Source organism: Astatotilapia calliptera, chromosome 4, assembly GCF_900246225.1.
Source record: "Astatotilapia calliptera chromosome 4, fAstCal1.2, whole genome shotgun sequence".
NCBI lineage: Eukaryota > Metazoa > Chordata > Actinopteri > Cichliformes > Cichlidae > Astatotilapia > Astatotilapia calliptera.
The window spans coordinates 25,071,572-25,094,490 of record NC_039305.1 but is presented as its reverse complement, the minus strand read 5'-3'; the positions used below and the strand labels follow the sequence as shown (position 1 = coordinate 25,094,490).

Sequence of the window (22,919 nt, the reverse complement as noted above, 5' to 3'; positions counted from 1 at the left end):
CTGGCACTGCAGGTCATTCTGCTTTTCCGTGGTGAGAGTTTGAGGAGATGGCGTTAATAATAATGCAGCATCTCACGGTTATGCAATTAAATGCATAATTGTATGTATGCGGGGGCAACCTGGTAGTTCGTGGAGTAATAAGTGGTAGAAAATTGGTGACATGTTGATAAATTGATTCTCCAATTAAATGAAGTTAACGATGGTAAATGAAAACTGGCGGTGATACAAGTGAGCGTCAAGCTTGTACGAGGAAAACCTGTGAGAGAGAGAGAAGAGGGCGGGGACAGTCAACTACTCAGAGCGGAGGATGATTTTTTTTTTTTTTAATCATTCCTTGGTTTAGAAAAGGAGGAAGCATCTCCAACTTCTGCCTCCGAAAAAAGAAAGAAAGAAAGAGTCATTTGTGAGTCTGTGCTCGCTGGAGCGTAGTGCGCGCTCTTCGCTGGAGGAGAGGAGCATCTGGATATTGCTGTGAGTTACCTCTTGCAGTTCAAGATTTTTCCAGGAGTTGGGGGACGACATTTAAAAAAAAACTGCCATACTAGAGAGCAAGCTGTTTGCAACAAACAGAAAGGCGAGAGGGAGGAGAAACAGAACTAAAGGAGCGGAGAGAGGAGAGGTGACTTGGCCGAAGCGACATGTTTGGCATGTTTAAGAATTCACTCTTCGGAAACACCGAGGAGACGGAATATAAGCTGCTCAGCAGCGAGACGAAGGTAAGCAGCGTGTGTGCTCAGACAAAGCTTTCTCGTTCTCACATGCTTTGCTCCTGCGATTTCCTTCTTCTGAGTCTTTATCCTTGGCTTTACGCGCGTGTACAGTTACGATTACGCACAGCGATTCTGTCAGATTATAAATGTGCGAGTTTCCCTCCTCTGGTTCCATGAATATTTCACCTTTTACTTAATTCTGTGCAGGTCGTGTTATTAGACTTTCGTTTAAAATTAACACGGTGATTAGCCTGCTGCTGCAGGCCAAACAGCCTGACAGTGACCTATGAGGATGCATGCTGATCCACAGCGTGGGGGGTAAAGTGTAAACCAGCCCCAGGTTCTCCTCCAACCAACAAGGCAGAAATAATTGAAGATGGTGACGCATAATCTTAAAACAAGAACATTCACAGGGGACTAAAATCGGAAAGACTGAGGGTTCATGTTCGGTGTGGCTCACTGTTTCTTTCCAATATGGCACTGTGTGTGTGTGTGTGTGTGTGCGTGCGTGCGTGCGTGCGTGTGTGTGTGTGTGTGTGTGTGTGTGTGTATATAAAGACACAGTAACTGTCGCTGGGGTGGAAGAGGATGCTGATCAGACCTGTGTGAACTCTGATACGGATTGTAGGTGCTCTGATACACCAGCCATCCCTGCTGAGGAGAGTAACAAAGACTCAGCTCCACCATGCATAATGTGTTTGTTTTTATGTTTACTGTAACCACACCGTGGAAAAATAACCGCAAACTCACTGATGTGTTAATAACTAAGGCCTCGCGGCTGTTTCAAGGTTATTCTCTCAGGCTCTGTGTGCCCACCGCTATAAATGTGCATGCAGTCATCTACTATTGGTCTTGACGCGCATGTTTTAAAAGTATCTTTGTGTGTTCATCTCCTAAATAGCAGCTAACTTTTGGGAGAAAGACAAAGGCAGGCGGACAAACAGGATTTCCAGCCCAACTGACCAGACAGGCAGGGAATTAAATGACCCAAACGGACACAAGCAGAGTCAGATCTGTTCTGACAGCATACTTTACATCTGTTGTCAGAATCAGAAACTCAAAAACAGACAGTTGAAGCCAGCAGTATGTGCACACATAACAGTTTGTTTGTTTTTTTAGATTGGAAGCACTTCCACTAACATTTAATCTTGAATTACAACCTTATTTTAATGGAGACCTGTCAGAAATACAGGATTCTTGCTAGTGAGTGATCATTTGTATTAACTGTCCAATGTTCAGTGTATCACTACACTTAGAAAACAATCTGGAGGCTCATTAAATCTCTGTACTTGATTGATGTTTAAAAAGCAGGTGCTGAAATCAGAGCTTGTCACATGATCTGTGGAGCACCTGTGTGACTCTGACACCCAACACGCTTAATTAATTCTGACACAGAATACAGACAAGCGCACACACACACAGCAGAACATAGAGTATTGTTTCAAAATAAGATGAACTGACGGGCACTTTAGCAGTCAGTGCTGATAATAACTTCAGTGTGCTCGGTTCAGGCGCTGAATAATTATCACTGTATAAGCTGGCATCAGACAGCCGGTAAACACACACATGCACACAAAAAGAGATGCATGACAGACAAATTAATTGCACTACTTAACTGAAGTCAGGCTCTGCTTTCTTTGTGTGTCACCCATATGCAACATTAATGGCGGTCCCACTGACAAGCTATACAGGGCAAAAACCCTGTAATTACTATGCAGGAGCCCGGGTACTCGTCACAAGTTAGTTTCACAGTAACTCAGCGTTATCTTGCATGTGTAGAGGAATAAATATGGCTATAGGGTCCTCATAAGGCCACTCCAGAGGATTTCAGGTCCTCTGTGGGTTTTAAATAAGATTATGAGGATGAAAAGGTGTTGGTTACAAAGGTAAAGCAAAAGGAAATGTTTTTTAGCATCTGGGGATTTGATAGTAGACAAAGAATCACTAATTCAATTTGAAAGATGAAGATATTTGCATGATATTTTTAGATTTGAATGTCCCTCCAGGGTAGTGAAAACATGCTCAAGAAGCCCACATAGGACTGAGACTGTGCAGTGGAAACTGTGCCCCGAGCCTGTTTCCATTGTTGCTTTTCTTTGTCGCTGTTATCACGTTGAGATAAACACCTTATCTGCAAAATAAACGACATATTTCACAGAGGCCAGCAGGTTGAAGTCACTGCATATTATTCAAAAGAAGTGGATGACAACGATATAATGCAGTTAAATTTCAGTGCACGAACCTAATCTTACAAACGCAGAAGCATGTGCACAGTGTGACCGTGTCAGTGAGTGAAAAGCTGCTTTTGAAACCTGCATCACTCCATCAAAACCCATCCAAATTCCTGCTCCGCAGCATGGCTGAGTGACCGTGCTCCACGTTAACCCCACTTAATCATATTTAATGTAAAACTGTTGCATCATATTAACGCTGTGAAAGAGAGCGCGCAGTGTGTGTGTGTTTTCTTTTTGCATGTGCTCTGTTATGTAAGACTGTGTCTCTCTTCCCCATTATTCTATGTAAGCCGACGGAGCCCTGCAGAGCAGAAGAAGAAATTAAATCAAATCAGTATAAATATGTTTCATCTGTATGTGCCCACTTTGGTCTCACACACACAGACACTGAACTCTCTGTGTGTAAATCTCGGTAGTTCAGGGCTTCTGTCCTTAGAAGCAGATTGTCAGCATCAGTGTGTCAGAGGTGAATCATATCTGGGCTTGACCTCTGCTGCTCCCATCCCCAGGATGAGAACAGTGGTGTTTGCGTGTGTGTGTGTACAGAACAGGAGGTCTGCATTCGTGCAGCAGTGACTGGCCTGCCGATGCCTTAAGACGTCCTCCAATTTCCTTTTTCTTCCCTAGGATGGAGTCAGCTTTGAGGTGCGACGGTATGATGCTGCTAAGTTTGCTGCTGTTTCCTCTGAGGGGCGAACCTTCGACCAAGTAACAGGAGAGCTAATGAGGAAGCTGCTCATGTATATTGGCGGAAGCAATGAACAAGGTAAACCAAGTGGAGAATAAATCCTTCAAGTGGATCATGTGCCACGTTCGCTGAGAATACCAAATTAAGTTTGAGCCAAGAAGACCTTCAGATACTTTCTTTCAGCTTTGCTGTCACCTTCCAAAACATATTTAGTGCCAATAAATAACAGCCATGAAGCACAAATTCACTGGACTAATCACTGCTGCCAAGTTGTAGTTTTCATAAGCGACAGACCATGATGATTTTTTGTTGAGTTGGTGGTCAATCCTGGAATTTATGAAAGAATAAAAATATTTTAAAAAGCTGCTTTTTTTTTTTCAGTTGTCTAAAAATATGATTAATCATACTTTTTTCTGTTTTAAGATCTCCAGAAGCAAGTTTGAGCCAACTAAATTTTATTTATATAGTATAATTCAGCTCCCCTCAATGGGCCTAACATTGCAAGGTAAAACCCTTACAATGTTAACCTCCTAGGACCTGGCGTCCACATATGTGGACATCACTTTTTGGGTTGTCTAGACCAAAATACTAAATTTTGCTCTACGAGAGCCTGATATCCACTTACGAGGGCATCATATTACGGATGTCCTCATATGTGGATCTCATTTTTCTCAGAAACAAAAATCAAGTAAAAAATAAATCAGGTAATTCTTTGTTTTTACATTGATTAGGTCCCAATCAGCCCAAATAGCAAAGAGAAATTAAAAATGCATGCCATGAAAGAGTTGAAAAAGAGTTGAGAAAACAACAGAAATCAGACACAAGCATTTGGCAACAGTGGGAAGGAAAAACCCTGATTTAACAGGAAGAGAACACCAACAGAACCAGAGTGAGGGAAGGGAAGCAGCTGGGGGTGAGAGGTAAGAGCAGAGATCAAAGGAGGGCTTGAAGAGACAAGAAGTTAATGACATGCAGTAGTGGTGGTAAAAGCATTAGAAGTGAAAAGAAGATCTCAGTGCATCATGGGAAGTTCTCCAGCAGCCTTAGCCTATAGTAGAATAACTCATGGTTCAGGACCACCCGATCCACCTCCAACTATAACCTTTATCAAAAAGGCAGTTGTTTTGGCAGTTACTTTCAAACATTATCAACAGTAACTTTAATTTTAATGATCACTGAGATATTTAAAGAAAAATCCATGAATAGAATTACAAGTAAAATCTAAAAAGTGTGCCAGCTTTGCCTCAAAATATGTTTGTTTTCATTGCTGTTGTTAAATTCTGCAGTTGATTTCAATTCGGGATTCTTTGGATGCATCCAGCAAAAGAAAGTTGGCACTTTGAAGCACCCTAAAGCAATACAAATGAGCATAATGGAATCAACACATGGCTCAAACTTCAGGGCCAAACTTATCTTAAATAAACAGAATATTTTTACATAGAATTTAACTGGGTTGACTTTAGGTGACTCACAGATACAGATGTTCTCTGGTTCCCTGCTGTAGTTAAGGTAAATAGAAGTGCAGTGTGAAATAGGCATTTATTTCACTGTTGGAGGTATGATTTACATGTGCTGCTTTGCAGCGTCTCTGTTATTGCTATCAGTGTTGCATTTGCATAATTTTGTTACATAGTCCACAAAAAAAGTGCACAGTTCCTGCCCTTTAGATTTGGGTAATGCCGCTGCAGGGAGAGAGTTTCTCTGCTGTCTCTTCCATGTTCCTCCTATTTTTGAAATTCCCTTTCCGTCTCACACTTTAAATCATAAGGTGAGGCCATGGGTACAGCAGCTCCCATCATAATGACAGTGTACCCGCGAAACGATGGGGTTTTCTCTCGCCGCTTGGTGGTGGCCATCCGCATTCCCACCAGCTACCAGCAAGAACCCCCGACTCCCACCGACAGTGCCATCAGGATTGAAGAGAGGCCCGGCATGACCGTCTATGCTCTGTATGTGTCATTTAAAGTGGTTCTATTACTACTATTACTATTTGATGTGTATACAGCAAGTGCTTTGAAATCTTTTTCAATTTGCAGGCAGTTTGGAGGCTTCGCAGGGGAGAGCGAGTACAGAGCAGAGGCCCTGCGTTTGACACGTACCCTGGGCGAGACGGCCCCCTTTCAGCGCAAGCAGTACTTCTGCTGTAGCTATGACCCGCTCAGGCCTTACGGACGCAGAAATGAGGTTTGGTTCCTACAGGAGGAGCCATAGACGGTCAGATCTCGTGCTAAATTCTTTATTCATTTTCCTCACTTACAGTCATGTAACCCTAAAACTGAGTTTGGGTGTTTACAAAAAGGGACAACTTGGGATTCAGTGGAGTAGTAATTTTTTCTCATTTCATGACATTTTCTCTAATTTAAAGTCATGAAACTGGCCTAAAGTGACCGAACGCTTCAGAACAACTATTTGGAGTTCTGCAAAGTATGTTCAGCAATTTAATATAAAATAAATTCCATGAGTTCAAACAGCATCCACACTGCTGCTCAGATGTTTGGGGTTGATTTGGATTCATCTAAGGCGCCATGCAAGCAAACAAAAATGTCCTATATGACAATTAATGATTAATGAAATCGTGCATTATTTATGACTTTCAGTGGAACATCTATCTAGACCTATGGTGGTCAGTGTTCTGCAACCATCCATTAGCACATTTTGTTCTTTAAGTGATAATCAGGAAAAACTCGTTTTGTTTCACAGTTCAATTGCAAGTGCTGATTCAAGAATCAACAGCATTTGAGTGCTCGTTTCTTTTTAAAAAAAAGGTTCTTCAAGCAGGAAACCAACAAAACCAAAGATTGCATAAAAAGGTGTGTGCTACTTCCTTAACAGAACAGAGCAATGTGGTTTTAACTGGAGCAGTAAGAGAAGTGGAAGGCTCTGGTAAACAGCTGAGAAAGAGGCCCGCGGTGCCTGCAGTCTGACAAACAGATGCCTCCAAAGTCCTCAGCTGGACAGTTTCATTAAGTGATTTTTTATTTTATTTTATTTTATTTTTAAACAGATGAATCCAAAACAACTTTATTGATCTTCATCGATTCTCTAATCAAAGAGGAGTTCTGATGATGATGATGGCTGCTGAAAATGGGCCTCTGTGTCTCTACACAGATATTGCATTAAAAATCATTAAGCACATTGAAAATAGACAGAAAACATAAAACCGAAGTGTTTTTCTTTACAAAAACTTCCTAATGATCACCAAACATTTTCTCCAAGATGGGGAGGGTACACTCACTGTCCACTTTATCAGATCTGTTCAACAGATTGCTGGTGCAAATATCTAATCAGCCAATCACATGGGAGCAACCTTAGTAGAATTGTGCATCCCCATTGGCCTCCACCATCATCAGATGTCAATCCAACAGTCTTTGGGATGAGGTAGAACAAAAGATTCACATCATGGATGTCAGGCCAGCAAATCTGCAGCAGCTGTGTGATGCTGTCGTGTCATTATGGACCAAAATCTCAGAGGAACGTTTCCAGCGCCTCGTTTAATCAATTGAGTGCAAAAGGAAATCTAAGCTGGTAGTCGGGCGTAGCAGTGAGTGTAGATCTAAAAGAAATTACTGTTAAATAAATTGGAAAGTTACTGGGATTTTTTTTTTTTTATAGGCATAAGACTGGATGATCAAATCTAAATCCAAACAAATCAGTCTCGTCGTTTCCTTTTGGATTTCTGTGTTTGTCCTTGAAGGTATATAAAGTCTCAGTAGCGCTCCCGTCTCCATGAGTACACATGCTCCACACATTCATGCTAGTTTACAACTTAGCGATGACTACAAAGAAATGTATAGCATTATTTAACGTACATGGTAGTAAAAACCACACATCCTTTTCCTGAGTAAGGAACTGGAAAAAACAGGAGTTGAGCCATAAAGTAGAATTAATGTTCAGTCTCTGTGAGTGAAACCTAGATACATAGCCACTGGTGTCGATCTAAACTCTGTGATTATGCATTGGTCCTGAAAGCATTTGTGTGTAGTAAATATGTTGTTTTATTGCAGTGCATGATAATGCAATCATTACTTATTAAGATATTTAAACTGTGTTATGTGTACAGTGTGATTCTGTGATAAAACTGACCATATTGTTCAGATTTGACAGTGTTTAATAATCTAATAAATATATTATTTAATTAGAGTGTGGATTATTCTTATTGTCCATCATTCCATCATTTGTAAGAGTCAAAGGGTATGTGAACAACTTCCTAAGAAGACCAGCAACGCTGTGTGACTTCATCAGTCTCACATCACTATGTTGCTTGGTGGGCATTTCTTTATGCACAACTGAGGTCCCAACACAGCTTTTCAATAAAGGCTCGCCTTGACTTGGCCACTGCTTTTCTTTTTCAGCCTTTCTGTTGTAGATTTGCTGATGTGCTTGGGATCATCACTCTGTTGAATGACCTGGTTTGGGCCAAGCTTTAGCTGTCGGACAGACGGAGTCACAATTGACTTTAGGATACTTTACAGAGTTGGTGTGTCTGTGAAGGTTCTCAGTCATCCAGGTCATCGTAGTCTAAGGAGCTTGGAAAGCAAAGCATGTGGACTTCTTTGAGTTGCTTGAAGAAGTTTCACCTCTCATCCGAGAAGCTTCTTCAGTTCTAAGGGTCAATGGTGGAGAGTCCCAGATTTAAACCCAGTGGGAGTTTCCCCCCCAAAGAGGGACAAAGGACCTGAAGAAGCTTCTCGGATGAGAGGTGAAACGTCTTCAAGCAACTCAAAGAAGTCCACACGCTTTGCTTTCCAAGCTCCTTAGACTAGAGTTGGTGGTCGACTCAGTGACTGTAAGGTGCCCAGGTCGGTGGCCGTAAAACAAGCCCAAACCATGGCACCTCCACCACCACGTTTGACGGTTGGTATGAAGTGTTTTTGCTAATATGCTGCGTTTGGTTTTTTATCAAACACAAACTTGCTGATTATAAGTTAATCAAATCCAGTTGATTAGCGGCACTATAACTATTAAATGGAAGCAGTAAGGTGTGTTCACACGCAGGTTTTTACATACTGCTTCTGCATTCTGGCTTAACTGTATGTTAAATACAGGGAGTGCAGAATTATTAGGCAAGTTGTATTTTTGAGGAATAATTTTATTATTGAACAACAACCATGTTCTCAATGAACCCAAAAAACTCATTAATATCAAAGCTGAATGTTTTTGGAAGTAGTTTTTAGTTTGTTTTTAGTTTTAGCTATTTTAGGGGGATATCTGTGTGTGCAGGTGACTATTACTGTGCATAATTATTAGGCAACTTAACAAAAAACAAATATATACCCATTTCAATTATTTTTTTTTTAGCAGTGAAACCAATATAACATCTCCACATTCACAAATATACATTTCTGCCATACAAAAACAAATCAGCGACCAATATAGCCACCTTTCTTTGCAAGGACACTCAAAAGCCTGCCATCCATGGATTCTGTCAGTGTTTTGATCTGTTCACCATCAACATTGCGTGCAGCAGCAACCACAGCCTCCCAGACACTGTTCAGAGAGGTGTACTGTTTTCCCTCCTTGTAAATCTCACATTTGATGATGGACCACAGGTTCTCAATGGGGTTCAGATCAGGTGAACAAGGAGGCCATGTCATTAGTTTTTCTTCTTTTATACCCTTTCTTGCCAGCCACGCTGTGGAGTACTTGGACGCGTGTGATGGAGCATTGTCCTGCATGAAAATCATGTTTTTCTTGAAGGATGCAGACTTCTTCCTGTACCACTGCTTGAAGAAGGTGTCTTCCAGAAACTGGCAGTAGGACTGGGAGTTGAGCTTGACTCCATCCTCAACCCGAAAAGGCCCCACAAGCTCATCTTTGATGATACCAGCCCAAACCAGTACTCCACCTCCACCTTGCTGGCGTCTGAGTCGGACTGGAGCTCTCTGGCCTTTACCAATCCAGCCACGGGCCCATCCATCTGGCCCATCAAGACTCACTCTCATTTCATCAGTCCATAAAACCTTAGAAAAATCAGTCTTGAGATATTTCTTGGCCCAGTCTTGACGTTTCAGCTTGTGTGTCTTGTTCAGTGGTGGTCGTCTTTCAGCCTTTCTTACCTTGGCCATGTCTCTGAGTATTGCACACCTTGTGCTTTTGGGCACTCCAGTGATGTTGCAGCTCTGAAATATGGCCAAACTGGTGGCAAGTGGCATCTTGGCAGCTGCACGCTTGACTTTTCTCAGTTCATGGGCAGTTATTTTGCGCCTTGGTTTTTCCACACGCTTCTTGCGACCCTGTTGACTATTTTGAATGAAACGCTTGATTGTTCGATGATCACGCTTCAGAAGCTTTGCAATTTTGAGACTGCTGCATCCCTCTGCAAGATATCTCACTATTTTTGACTTCTCTGAGCCTGTCACGTCCTTCTTTTGACCCATTTTGCCAAAGGAAAGGACGTTGCCTAATAATTATGCACACCTGATATAGGGTGTTGATGTCATTAGACCACACCCCTTCTCATTACAGAGATGCACATCACCTAATATGCTTAATTGGTAGTAGGCTTTCGAGCCTATACAGCTTGGAGTAAGACAACATGCATGAAGAGGATGATGTGGACAAAATACTCATTTGCCTAATAATTCTGCACTCCGTGTAAAAAATGATACTCTGTAAAATTTATTTTTGTTTGTCTGAGGCTCTATTTGATTTAAGATCTATGACATAAACAACTGACAGTTTATAAATGACTGAAGACAAAAATGGGGGAAATTTAATAATTGACATTTATTAGATTTTTGACAAATTCAGCAAAAAGAATAAGAAAAGAGATGTTAATATACAGGCATTTGATTAAATCTACCTAAAAAAAACCCAAAAACCTCTAACCACCACAACTATGCGCAAAAAGACCTTCAAACGGGTGCTAAATGATGCACACTGAGCAGAATCAGGGATAACAGTCTGCACTCAGAAGCTTCACCTGCAGGCAAAATACTGGTGAGCCTTAATAAATCAGTGTAACCTGTAACCTCACACTAGGTTAATTACTGAAGGAGAAGAGCTCTGGTTTCAGCTTGGCTCTGCATACAGCAACACAACAGAAGCTCAGAGTACAGCACAAGGTCATTCAGATAACCCCGCAGGTGACCTGTAACGCCGTTATGCAAGGCTGAAATATTGCACATACACAGACTCGTTTCATAAGAAATCTTTCTGAACATTACGCAACTCTTTTTGATAACCACCCTGTAAAGATACTCAATTAGAACTGGGAGTTTAAGGTCATACCATGAATGAAGTTACTTAGATTGAGTACAGGATCATACTGGTCACCAGTCTGCGTGTCTGTGCGAGCCATAGTATGAGAATCAGTCAGTTATTGTGTCGCTGAACATAAATGAACACAGTTCTGGTTTTTTTATGTGGAAAATGACTACAAAGCTATAATGGGGAAACACAATGCACTTGCAATCATACATAACTGTTCTTAGTAGAAGCTGATATTATTAATAATTACATGAACTGCAATCAATAAACGGCTACAAAATGTTTTGGTAACAAATCTGTCTTTAAAAATACATTCTCCAAATCCTCCCCCCCCCCCTTTCCAGCTGGGACACTGCACGAGTCCCTGCGTAGGTGCTGAAGAATCAGACAGAAAAAAATGAATCCCAACTGTTGCTTTACAAGTTGTCCACCATTTAAATGACTTGATGTAATATGGAAAACACTAAAACGTCATTAGCTGTTCCATTTATAGTCCTTCCCAAAAAAATAAAAAAAAAACAATCTCTCATTGGGAAATTTTAATTGACATCTTTTTAACCGCTATATTAATTGCATTACCTTATTGCAGTCTACAAAAAGAAAAAAGAAAAACCTCACTTTAGAATTTATTTAGGATACAGAGGATGCGAGAGAGGAGTGTCTTGGAAGTGACGTTGCCCACGTTTCAGTTGTTTTTCTTTTCAGGGAAGTTTGAAGAAGGTGCGTATGGTGGAGGTCGCTCCTGCACGCAAACCCAGAAGATGGTTTAATATGATTAAAATGCCATTAAAGAAGAGGTCACATGTTGCTGAGGTAAAGACATCCAAAGCAGCTTACCATGGGCATGTAGACATTGTGTGGATTGCTGGGATTGTAATATGCGCTGCCTGCTGCTTCAGCCGCCTTGGCGTTACCTGTGCATAAAATGGCAAAAAACAGGGAGATGAAGACTGAGTAATGACCGCAGAACATACTCTAGAACAGTTCCTAACACTGTAATGAGAAAAGATGCACAGAAGAATGCTTTAGTAGTCACATGAAGCGCAACTGAAAACTTCTAAGATCCTCAAACTTAGAAAAATCTATTGGCACAAGGTGATGAAGCACAGACTGATGCACAGAAGGTGACGCTGTTTTTAACCGAAAATCCCCAAAGTTGCTAGAAAAACAACAACATGAGGGCGAGAAGACTGTTTTATTCCTTGACATTTTTATCTGTAGAGAAGGAGACATCAGCACCCCCCTTTTTTCTTTTTTAATGGCGTGCTTTGAAGTGATTCATGTTGAGGCAGACAGATCCGATCTGACAAGTGCAGTGGCACAGAGGAAGAAAAAAAAAAAAAAATAGGGAGTGAGTGAAAAAAGGAGAGTGAGAGAAACAGACCTGGAGGTGGTTGTGGTGGTGGTGCTGTCCAGTTCTGAGAGGGTGCAGCCCAGTTTTGTGGTGGCCCAGGGTACGGGGGAGGAGGGGCCATGTAGTCAAAACCAGATGGGTACATTCCTGGAACACAGATGGCCAACAGAATTTTTATTATTTTTTTAAAGATGCAGTTTGAAGGTCACAGGGGGTTGCAGCCTGTTTGTACAATTATTTACACAATAAAAAAGATAAAGAAAAAAAACAGGACACTGACAGAGAGAGAGGGACAGCATGATTTGCGCCTCGAGGGTGCACATTTTTAACTTATGTGCAAAGAGACAAAAAAAAAGTGCGCTTACATACAAATGCAAGAAAACAAGGCTACAAACTATAAGCACTTTTATTGATTATGAGGAAGAAAGGAAAAAAGAAAGTGAAAGAAATCTACAAAATAAAATGCAGAACCTGGAGTTACAACTGCGCTGACTATAAGCTAGATTTTAAAAATCACTACTTATGTTGCCGCCGGTCTTCAGTTGAATCGGACGTTTAAAAATAGACCTACAGACAGCGAGACTGTGTACCTGCAGCAGCAGGTGGTGGATAAGAGTAGGGCATGTTCCCAGCAGCAGGGGGAGGCCCCTGGTAGAAGCCATTCTGCTGGGGAGGTGGTGGGTAGGGATAGCCCTGAGGAGCAGGTGGAGGTTGGCCATAGCCATTCATCATACCAGGTGAAGGGTAACCGTAGGCAGCAGCTCCATTCTGCACCGGAGCGCCACGAGAAGCTGGAGCACAGAAAGAATAAAAGTGACTTTCCAAAGACTCCAGAAGACACAGAGTTATCTGTATCGTAATGTCCTTTATTTCTATAAAGCGTTTAATCTTTAAAGTTTTTGTTTTTTTACTGCAACTGTACCATGTTTTTAATATAGTAGGACTGCTACTTTGGTAAAGGGTTTAGCTACCTTAACACGTGTTTCCTGGTTATAAAGAAAAGGTACTGAATTAAAATGGCATACGAACCATTTGTGGCCAGTTTGAAGAGGTGCTGTCCCAACTCTATGGCTCCTCCACTGGGGAATGACATCTTGAAATGTGCCTGACCCTCCCAGCCACCTGATTAAAAAGTCAATTCCCTTTAGAGTAAATACAGAAAGCTGCCTTTTTTAAGCAAAGTAAAGTTCTGAAACTAATACACCACAGTTTTCACTAATATGGGTTCATATGAGATTGTTTTCGAGACAGACAATCAAATGATAGTGACTAAGTGTAAAAGCAAAAGGCTTCCTACCACCGGGCTCAGCAGACACTGTCCCTTTAATGTAGTTGGCTGCAAAGACTGGCTGCTCAATGCTGCAGCCCTTCATCAGGTAATAGGGGAACATGGCTGAACCCAGGCAGTCCTTGGTGTTACTGGATACAAACACCAACTGAGCCGGTGAACAAGAGATGAGGCAAAAAGATGAGTTACATAAGGATACATGAGCACATGAAAAGCAGCCGTAAACATCACAGGAATCTTTTGTTTATTGATAATTTGGGTAGTACCCTGTATGGTGTGAGGTACACCGTGCCCTTCTTGGTCCCCTTCAGCAGATCTGTCTTGCAGGTGACATCACTGAATGACAGCTCCACATTCTTGCACTCCCTTAAAACACTGGATAAAGATGAGGCAAATGAAAATTAGGTCACTGCTTACAGTAACTATAAAGGAGCTAAAAAGTACGCTAACATGTAGAAATTGTATTTCGCAGCAGCTAGAAAAAAAAATTGCTTTACGAAACATGCAATGGGAAGACATTTGTGTTTTACAAGATTTCAACATCCTGACAAAAAATGCTGCCAAAACTTCCTGTTTGGATAGTCCGCTAACGCATCTTGCTTAAACCACATTATGCGACGATTTTAAAGTAAGGCCATTAAATGTCTCGCCGTTAAAAGAGCACACAAAATACACAACGCCCTGAAATATACAGTAAACAATAAAACAGCTAATGCTAACATTACCTAGGCCAGCTAGCTGGAGGCTAGCAGTTGGATAGCATTGAGTTGACTACGCATTGGAAAGTAAAAGGTAAACAAGCCGAAAACAGAGGCGACAGTTGGCTAGTTAATACAATTAAACACCCTGACACTAGGTAATACCCTCACCTCTCTCCGTTGTTTATCAACACGTTGCCGTTATGCGTATGATTTCGATTCAAAGCCATGTTTACGAGCCGTCCTACGCTCTCCTGTTGCCTATGCTTAATGCTAAAGCCAGTCTATCAGCCTGACGGGAATCACCCAGAAACGTCACGAGCCTTACGTCACCACGCCGTCTGACAACTCGTGACCTGCCGTGGGACTGTAAACAATATCCACACGATCAAACAGAAGAAGTGTCTCACACGATCCCAGTAAAAGTTAGAAATATTCAGAATGGTTTCTGAATAAAAGTGTGTTTACGCTGGATTGTTATTCCCAACGTATTTTCCCCGCCACCCATCCGTTTTGGATAGGTGTAACATTTTTTTTCTAATAATGTAAATTATAAATAATCAAATAAATTTGACGATGAAATGAATAATTTGATTCCAAGTTATCACAGTCTTTTTCCGTCAAGTTTTAATATATTTTATCTTATTTTATTTATTAATTCCTTTACTAAGAAATTCCTTTATTTATTTATTTAATTATTTATTTTCTTACTTAGTTTCAGTTAATTTCCAGACTGGATTTGTTCGTATTCATTTAGTTTTATCTCTGAAAATCCACTGGGTTTTTTGTTTGTTTGTTTTTTTATTTGTCTTGTTTTGTTTTGTTGGTTTGGTTTTTGTTGTTGTTCCTATCCGTTATCATTTACTAATTCTTTGCTAGCTCATCGGGGAGGGGGGGGGGGGGGGTGCTTTGGTTGTTATTTTTTTGCTAACGTGTAGTTTTTAATTCACCTATTTTTCCACTCCTTTTACTTTTTAGTGTAATTTAATGTAGGAATTCTGTAGATAAAATAGAATAATATTACAGAGTTAATAATTAGCTATTGTTTGAATGTTACATATACAAACAAGTGAATCAAGCCAACTGTTCATCATTTTATTGATAATTTGAAATAATATAGTTACATATTATGATGGGTGTTTCCGGGATATTATACAAGGTAAAGCACAGATGGAGAAACTCGTGAGCTGCCCTGCTCCCTCATATAGATGTATTACAACATGAAGTACTGCCGCTATTTAAGGCATAATCCTCTGTATTAATACGCAGTTTAACATCAAAATGTGCGTAAGTAATTCAAGCTTTTATGTTCTGTTATATTTCCATCCAAAATACAATGAAGTAGACGTGCAATGCAATCAGAAGTACTGTTTTTTTAACCAGGTATTTTACATTTTTACTTTAATATAGTAAATGTTACAGTTACAACATTTATCCTGCAAATTATTAAAAAATAATTTACAAAAATTAGGTTATTTATACAAAACTATGCATAGAGTGTAACCGATTATTTCCCAGTTTCTCTTTTGCTGTTGTTCTATTTGCCCCCTTTTGTATTGGCTATATATCTGTTTCTCCCGGTGTATATAAACTTGTTGACAATAAGGGAAATAGAAAAAACGACAACCATATCCACGCAGGCAACATCATTATAGCAACTGCCGAGATCTCTCCCTGATTCTATGTACTACACTTTCTATACTGTAGCCTTTGAATGGGATAATTAAGGTTTAGCTAAATTAAAATTAGCTTGAAAGCTGCACTGTGCTGGAGTCCAGCTAGGTCTGGATTAAGATAACTAACTTCATTTAAGCCTGCACAGAAAATCAGGTCATTTATTGCAAAGCAAAATGTTTTCAAAGCAAACACAGCTGGAATAGAGCAACAAAATGGGCATTTCCTTGCAATTCTGACAGGATGAGTGGGTGTTCTGATGGCAGTGAGTAAAGGTTTAAGACTGCTTATATAATAACTGGGGTGGGTACAAGCTTTGCCATGGGGAGAGCGAGAGGGGGGTGAGGCCAGCGAGTTATGCAATGCTTTCATTTAATGGCCCCCTTAGGATAGAGTTGGCCGTGCATGCGCTCAGTGTGATATTTAATATTTAAACGTTGACCTTTTTTTATTAATTACCGGCTTTATTCTGTGGCCGCGTGCACGTCAGCTTCTGTAGCTCTCGGTGTGCGCAGGCGGGTGACGCTGAGCAGGTCTGCGACACCCTTTAACTCTCTGCACTGCACTGGTCCCCGAGCCCGAGGAACGCCATAGCTTTAAATTAATTAACACTAATTAACAGCTGTCACGTGAACGTCTCCAGCGCCTTAGATAGGGCTGGATGTTTCTGCTGTTAAGTTTGCAAACTATAGCGAGATGAATTATCGTTTTATAAAGATTTGCGCGACTCTTTTACTTTTCACCGTCATGGCTCAGCGCTGCGTCTGCCTTTCCCCCGATCACAGGAAGAAAACACTCGAGCAGAGGAAACAGCTCGCCATGCCGCGAGTCACCTGCTCTCTCCGAGGCATCAGAGCTGTGTTTGGTCCAATGGTGAAAAACAATGTGTACGCCAGAGGTGAGGTATAGGGCAGCGGGATGTGAGGAAGATGCTTGGTTCATTTAGTTCACCCTCATCTTTTGCATTGATCTCAGACCATGTGTGTGTGTGCTTTGTTTCCTTAGACGTGACAGGGGCCACAGTCCCAGTGCCTCAGTATGAGAAGACCTGTGGAGTGCAAGTGGCTAGAGTGAAGAACCAGAGCCTCTCGTTTTTCAGCAGATATGACAGCTGCTTTGTCCGTGTTGAGGTGTGAATCCTGCTGCAGAGTTTACATGAAGGAAATGTATGGGATTGCCAAGTAGGGCCAAAAATAATGCAACTATAGTATATTTACTATTAAGTTTTAATGATTGAAACCAATGGAGGTAAAAATGAGTTTACAATCTGCATGTATGTCACTTCTTGACAGCCATGCTGCAATAACCTTTCATCCTCAGGGCAGCAAAGTCGTCATCCCGCTGCAGGTCCAGCTGGCAGGAGAGGATCGATGGATCAGGGTCAACATCAGCTGTCCCCTGATAAAGGCAAGAAGTGAGAGGACCCAGCCTCGCCCAACACGTGAGTGGAGACAGCTGATTGAGCTTGACAAACTCACTGACCCAGTTGTGTCCTGTATACCTAAAATCCGCTCTCCCTTTTCATCAGTCAAAAGTCACCCTGGCACAATTTCCCTATGGAGCCAAGTTTAGAGTGTTGTCTTGTTGTTCTTGTAATTACCAATACTGGGTAGGAGTCTGCACAGTTCAGAGTGACGATCTAAGACATTTAAAAACAGAACTCTTCTCCAGCATTCCCTGGAAACTGTGACATTGAAAGAGCTCTTCGAGTGGACTGTGGCCACCAAAGGGTTTCCAGTGATGTCTGCTACAAACTGGGCTGCTGCTATGATGCTCGTGATTCAGCCTGCTACTACACACTCAATGGTAAGATCTGTATTTTCCCCTCCAACCTTTCGTCTAAACAAGCAGGGCTGCTTCTAGGACTCTTAACCCCTTAATAACCAGTCGTGTGGGGGGCTTAAGGGAAATCAGAAATATCAGAAATGGATACCTAATCAGAGGTTTATGTATTTTGACTGTGGACAGACCTCCTGCCAGTATATGCGTGGCCTTCATTACAAAATGCAGTCTTGTTACCACTGTAAATATGTTTGGTACTACAGAGTACCAGGTACCAAGCAGTACCAATAATGTTTGGCACTGATGAGCAGTAAAATGTCATCTATAGTTGGCAGCAGAGCTTTCAATACATGCTAATGCAGTATTCAACATTATGTAGTTATAAAGACAATTATGCAGAGATGAGGACAAAACAGGGTTTTGTTTTTGGGTTTTTTAATTTGTGTTTTACTCAAAAAACAACTATGCAACATTATCCTGTTTGACTCCATCCAGCCTGCTCTCTGGACGGACACTTTGTGTTCTCAGTAAACGCTGCAGATGCACACACGCCCATTGATCCCAGCAGCCTCATTGTAAAGGATCAGCTGCACTGTCACCCTGTTGTCACAACCCCAGATACTGCTGTCTTCAAGATAGGAGTCTCAGACTGCGGTGCAAAGAGGAAGGTAAATATTATATCTAATATTTAGATTGGGGTATCATCCTAATATTTTTGCACAGTTACACAAAGCCAGTCACAGCATTGAGCACAAGCTTTCATTTAGATGTGTCTGTGGTCCACCATGAATTTTCACATCATCTTCTTTTCTTAAACCTTTTTTTTTTTTTTTTTTTTTTTTAAATCTCTCCGGCTTTTAGGCAAATGGAGATGTGGTGATCTACGAGGTGGAAGTGGTGGAGCTACATACAGGAAATGATGGGAAAAATTCTCAATTTAGGTATGGAGATGGATACATCTTCTTCTAGAAGACAGTACTGGTGGTGATGAATGTTTTGGGGTTTTTAGTCTTCAGGTCCAGTGTGAATACGACTCCTCTGATCTGAAGCGTGCAGCAGAACTGCGGTCTTTGTATGCGGTGACTAATCCACCACCTGTCATTGCACTGGGGTCCATCGGAGTGCAAATGAGAATAGCCACAGGTACTAAAATGGAATGAAAAGGCACTTTGTATGCAAATGACAGCTGGTGATGTGTATATGTTTGTTGCTGCAGATGCATCCTTTACATCCTTTATTCCCGAGGAACAGCTTCCACTGACTTTGCCCCTTCGTGAAGCTGTGAATGTGGAGATTTCCATCGTGCAGCCATCTCCAGATCCCACACTTTCCCTGCGAGTGCGAGACTGCTTTGCTTATCCTGGGTCAAGACACTCTGTGTGGACACTTCTCTATGATGGGTACGTTATTAACCCCCACCCCTCAATAAAAAAACAAAAATTAAAAATATAACAGCACAGTTTTGTCCCTTTTGTACAGATGTCCAAATCCTCAGGATAATATGAGAAGCTCTGTCCCTGTGGACAAACAGGGGAAGACCACATCTCACTCACAAATCAGGAGGTTTGATGTCAAGACCTTTGCCTTCTTGGACCCCAGCACAGGCCATCCAAGTCCAGAGGAAGTATGTTTCATCAGATTATAATATTTCAGCAACGCAGCGTTTTGTTTTTTCCCCCCACAGACCTGGCTATGTGTTTTCTCTCACTCAGATGTACTTCTATTGTTGGGTGGAAATCTGCACGAATGACGTTGACTGTGCGCAGCGTTGTACCTTCATTTGTGAGTATACCACAGTACACTTAATGTGCTGTTTATTTTTGGAATTTTTTAAAAATCTGTCCTGTGTCCTCCCACAAGCATCTGAGGGGGAGAGGCCGAGAAGAGAGGCCGCATCTCAACCCCACCAGCTTCAACTGGTCTCTTTGGGGCCAATGCAGCTGGTCCAGAATAACACTGAAGCCGAGAAAGACCCCTGCATGAAACGGGAAAAAAGTAAATCCAGCAATACACCAAACTAGAATCATTACATGAAAGAGTATGAATGACACTCTTTAAATAGAATCTCGCACCCTCTCTTCCTTAGTGTTTCAGGTGATCGTATACATCCTGTCTGGTGTTGGTGCTGGCCTTCTTGTGGTCCTGCTGTTCATTGTGTGTTCAAGCATCAGGAGAATGCAACGAGCACGTGACGAACAAGATGCATCTCAATAAATGTCAATTTGTCCATATGTGCAGTTGTTTTGGTTTTTTGAGCTTAAGGCTGAGAGCCAAATGGCAGGAAAAACTGGACTGGAAATCAGTAACAGCAGATCTGATGGGATGCAAGTGTCTATAGCAATCTGTAAAACACAGAGCAGGCTTTGTCATGGTGTGAGGCCATCACATTTTGATCCACAATGCAATTCCATGTGAAACCAACTAATTATTAACAGCATGACAATGAGCCCGAACACACTGCCAATGCCGTAAAAGTGTAGCTGGATAGAAAAACACACAGTGAAACCACCAGCCATGGATTGGCCTCCCCAGAGCCTGGGCCTCAACATTATTAAAGCAGTGTAGGATCCTCCTGATAGAGAACAGAAATAAAGGCAGCAAACTTCCAACGAAGAGCTTTGAATGTCTTTCAAGAAGTCTGGAGAACTATTTCTGAAGTCTACTTAAAAAATGAACAAGAAAGCTGCCCGAGAGAGTTCTGAGTGTGTTGGAGAATAAAGGTAGTCGCACCAAATACTGATTTAAGCTTGTTAGAAGTGAACAAACTCTGTTATTGCCTCATGTACTGTATGTGTTTGCACTTCGATAAATTACTGAACCCATTTTTCTTGAAAAATATCAAGAAATAAGGCATGACATGACTGTGCTTCAGACATTTTGATCTATACTGACATGTTCGACCACAATGCAGATCTGTTTCATGCACAACTCAAAGGTGCTCTATAGGATTGAGATGTTGAGATGAGCTCTGACATTTGGCTGAAGATGGGTACACTGTACACACGCAGAAATACACCAAGATCAACCTATGATGTCATCACAGAAAGTTGCTGGCGCCTGCTCTGATAATTTGATGAAGTCATAAAATTGTCTACTTGTGCTTCACAATAAAAATAGTTGAACAAAAATCATAAAATTGTGATCTTAAAATTCAGGCGAAAGAGATTAGTCTTAAACTGCTGTTTTATAAAATTTCCGTACTTCATGTTGTAGCTTTACTGTGCTTCACTAGATTTACTATCATTAATGTGAGGAGCGAGAAATTTAATCATCGTAAAATAAAGTCAGAATACCAGTTTATTAACATAAAACCTTTATAATGCAACTGAAATACACAAAAGCAGTGAAATGAGAAGAAAAAACGGGCAGCTGACTCAGTAAGGTCTGAACTTCCTCTGTGCCCTCAGCAGAGCTATTCTCTGTTTATCCTCCTCAAACTTTTTCCTTAGTTCAGCGATATCTGGAAAAGAAAGAAAGAAAAGGAAACTTATTTAAATAAAATGCTTTCACAACCTCAAATGTAAACAATGTCATTAACATATCAGAGACTTACGTTCTTTCTGCGTGTTTCTGTGCTGCCAGGTGTAGAAGTTCAAGAGCTCCTTCCTCTTCTTCTTCGTTATCTCCCTCTGTAGAGTCCTCTGATTGGCTGCTTCGCTGTGAGGACGCGCCTTGGCACCCTTGTGCCCTCTCGTGACTTTCACCCAGCCCTCTTCATCTTCTTGCTCCTCCTCGGCCTCCTTCTTCTGCCGCTCCGCTTCCTGTGGACAAAACATCAAACCCACGTTGAAGCTACGCGGAGCGGACGTGTCAGCGGTGCTGAAGGAACAGCGACAGAGTTCTCACCTCTTCTTTATGCTTATCGTAGTCTTCCATAAAAGAGTCGACTTTTTGTTGCAGCTGCTCCGGTTGGATAAAGGAGTCTGTGTACTGCTGGATCCACTCTGCCATAAAGAAAATACAACACACGTGTCATACACCTCATTTGTTACAGATGATTCCAGATGTTCTGCATCATTTCTTCTCATTCTTAGGTCACTTTATGTCCCATTTGGCATCGATTTGTAGCCACTGTATTTACGTTAAGCTTGACTTTTGGCGTCTTTATAACAGATTTTTCACTCATAAGCTTATTCACACTTATTTTTGGTCATTTGTGTCACATTTTATTATTAGTGACTCTCTGTAGCTAAATCTCTGAGTATTTTATGACACTTTTGAACACATCTTTTGCAGATACTTTTGCTTCTTTGGTTATATTTCGCATTTTTTGTAGCCATCCACTTTGTTTGGGGCGGTTTTATGTCTCGTTTGGTTTTATTTAAGCCTCATACATTAAACTGTGTCACTTTAGCAACAGCCTACTTACTCTGCAGTCCTGTTTTGACTGGGCGCTGCTCTGTGCAGACCACCAAAGGCACATCATGTGGGTGTGATTTAACTGCTGGTAAACTGGAGGCGTTTTGAAATACAACATAGCCAACTTTGAAGCCCTGAAACAGACAGAGACACATAACGTGAAACTGAAATCTACAAAACATACATAAACAAACGAGCAACTGCGCAGGAACACAGGTCAACCTGTTTTTCAGCTGGTTTGAAGAACTTGGACAGTTTGGGTCCAGCCTCCTGGGAGGACCCCGGGTGGTCTTTCAGCTCAACTGACTGAATGCTGCCAAACTGCGAGAATAAATCTTTGACAACATCCTGTAACACACACATACACAAACAGTGAGAGGAAAGGCAGTGTGCAGTAGTTACTGTTTATATGAAGGACAAACAAACCACACAGAGCAGCCAGGCAGGCGCGCTACCTCTGAGCAGTATGGAGGGATGTTTAGCACGAATAAAGTCCGGTCCAGCGGTCTGTGGGAACTCTTCTCGGCTCGCACCCGGTGCTCCTTCACGTACAGCGAGTGCCTGGCGGCGCTATCGGAGCTGAACTGTAAGGACAACACTGCGAGGAGAGACGGGAAAAAACAACACATCAGCGTCTGCTATCACCCTGTCGACATGGCAGACTACAGATCAGCACAAACTCATACACACACCAGCCGGGTTACGTAACACAAACATTTATCTACGAGGACAAAGCGGTACAGAAAAAACGGCGTAATAATTAGAAATACCCGTAAATCCTCCAGGAATAACAGAAGCCTGATTCTTGGCGTGTTTCTTCTTGGACGGCGCCATTTTGGTGTGACCTTTCACGCCGGAAGTACAACTGAATTCCCGTTTGGTACCGTTCCCCTCCCCAGATTTTCTGCTAAGCAGGTTCTGTG

General features: G+C 41.6%; 4 protein-coding genes across 5 annotated transcripts; 2 read left to right on the top strand and 2 right to left on the bottom strand.

Moving 5' to 3' along the window:
* LOC113021206 (heme-binding protein 1) lies at window positions 1-7,245 on the top strand. 2 transcript variants are annotated; one of them, XM_026165708.1, is made up of 5 exons: window positions 1-471; window positions 571-716; window positions 3,572-3,710; window positions 5,401-5,581; window positions 5,669-7,245. In XM_026165708.1, the coding sequence occupies exons 2-5, from the start codon at window positions 639-641 to the stop codon at window positions 5,841-5,843; spliced, it is 573 nt and encodes a 190-aa protein (XP_026021493.1). In that variant the 5' UTR covers window positions 1-471; window positions 571-638; the 3' UTR covers window positions 5,844-7,245. The 2 variants fall into 2 exon arrangements, with proteins under 2 accessions (XP_026021493.1, XP_026021492.1); XM_026165707.1 differs by having other exon boundaries at window positions 2-716.
* A 3,094-nt stretch (window positions 7,246-10,339) lies between these two features.
* wbp2nl (WBP2 N-terminal like) lies at window positions 10,340-14,530 on the bottom strand. Its single transcript, XM_026165702.1, has 8 exons — window positions 14,353-14,530; window positions 13,750-13,858; window positions 13,493-13,631; window positions 13,225-13,317; window positions 12,786-12,986; window positions 12,226-12,342; window positions 11,679-11,755; window positions 10,340-11,583 (listed from the first exon to the last, which is right to left on the bottom strand). The coding sequence occupies exons 1-8, from the start codon at window positions 14,409-14,411 to the stop codon at window positions 11,527-11,529; spliced, it is 852 nt and encodes a 283-aa protein (XP_026021487.1). The 5' UTR covers window positions 14,412-14,530; the 3' UTR covers window positions 10,340-11,526.
* A 1,767-nt stretch (window positions 14,531-16,297) lies between these two features.
* Window positions 16,298-19,868, top strand: LOC113021202 (zona pellucida sperm-binding protein 4-like). Its single transcript, XM_026165701.1, has 12 exons — window positions 16,298-16,753; window positions 16,861-16,985; window positions 17,176-17,296; window positions 17,527-17,661; window positions 18,133-18,305; window positions 18,499-18,578; window positions 18,647-18,780; window positions 18,854-19,037; window positions 19,117-19,261; window positions 19,350-19,419; window positions 19,498-19,632; window positions 19,724-19,868. The coding sequence occupies exons 1-12, from the start codon at window positions 16,552-16,554 to the stop codon at window positions 19,849-19,851; spliced, it is 1,632 nt and encodes a 543-aa protein (XP_026021486.1). The 5' UTR covers window positions 16,298-16,551; the 3' UTR covers window positions 19,852-19,868.
* A 1,048-nt stretch (window positions 19,869-20,916) lies between these two features.
* rrp7a (ribosomal RNA processing 7 homolog A) lies at window positions 20,917-22,901 on the bottom strand. The gene is made up of 7 exons (XM_026165700.1): window positions 22,767-22,901; window positions 22,452-22,594; window positions 22,219-22,344; window positions 22,007-22,130; window positions 21,484-21,581; window positions 21,191-21,398; window positions 20,917-21,097 (listed from the first exon to the last, which is right to left on the bottom strand). The coding sequence occupies exons 1-7, from the start codon at window positions 22,828-22,830 to the stop codon at window positions 21,012-21,014; spliced, it is 849 nt and encodes a 282-aa protein (XP_026021485.1). The 5' UTR covers window positions 22,831-22,901; the 3' UTR covers window positions 20,917-21,011.
* Between the last annotated feature and the right edge of the window lie 18 nt (window positions 22,902-22,919).

Excerpts from the sequence above, each read along its gene's own strand:
- LOC113021206 (XM_026165708.1), top strand. The coding sequence starts at position 639 with ATGTTTGGCATGTTTAAGAATTCACTCTTCGGAAACACCGAGGAGACG. Across the intron at positions 717-3,571 it reads TGCTCAGCAGCGAGACGAAG|GATGGAGTCAGCTTTGAGGT; the intron begins GTAAGCAGCGTG and ends TTTCTTCCCTAG. Across the intron at positions 5,582-5,668 it reads GGCATGACCGTCTATGCTCT|GCAGTTTGGAGGCTTCGCAG; the intron begins GTATGTGTCATT and ends TTCAATTTGCAG.
- wbp2nl (XM_026165702.1), bottom strand. The coding sequence starts at position 14,411 with ATGGCTTTGAATCGAAATCATACGCATAACGGCAACGTGTTGATAAAC. Across the intron at positions 12,343-12,785 it reads TCCACCACCTGCTGCTGCAG|GAATGTACCCATCTGGTTTT; the intron begins GTACACAGTCTC and ends TCTGTGTTCCAG. Across the intron at positions 11,756-12,225 it reads ACCACCACAACCACCTCCAG|GTAACGCCAAGGCGGCTGAA; the intron begins GTCTGTTTCTCT and ends TTTTATGCACAG.
- LOC113021202 (XM_026165701.1), top strand. The coding sequence starts at position 16,552 with ATGAATTATCGTTTTATAAAGATTTGCGCGACTCTTTTACTTTTCACC. Across the intron at positions 16,986-17,175 it reads GCTGCTTTGTCCGTGTTGAG|GGCAGCAAAGTCGTCATCCC; the intron begins GTGTGAATCCTG and ends TTTCATCCTCAG. Across the intron at positions 18,579-18,646 it reads GGGAAAAATTCTCAATTTAG|TCTTCAGGTCCAGTGTGAAT; the intron begins GTATGGAGATGG and ends TGGGGTTTTTAG.
- rrp7a (XM_026165700.1), bottom strand. The coding sequence starts at position 22,830 with ATGGCGCCGTCCAAGAAGAAACACGCCAAGAATCAGGCTTCTGTTATT. Across the intron at positions 22,131-22,218 it reads TCAAACCAGCTGAAAAACAG|GGCTTCAAAGTTGGCTATGT; the intron begins GTTGACCTGTGT and ends TGTCTGTTTCAG. Across the intron at positions 21,098-21,190 it reads CAGAAACACGCAGAAAGAAC|ATATCGCTGAACTAAGGAAA; the intron begins GTAAGTCTCTGA and ends TTTCTTTTCCAG.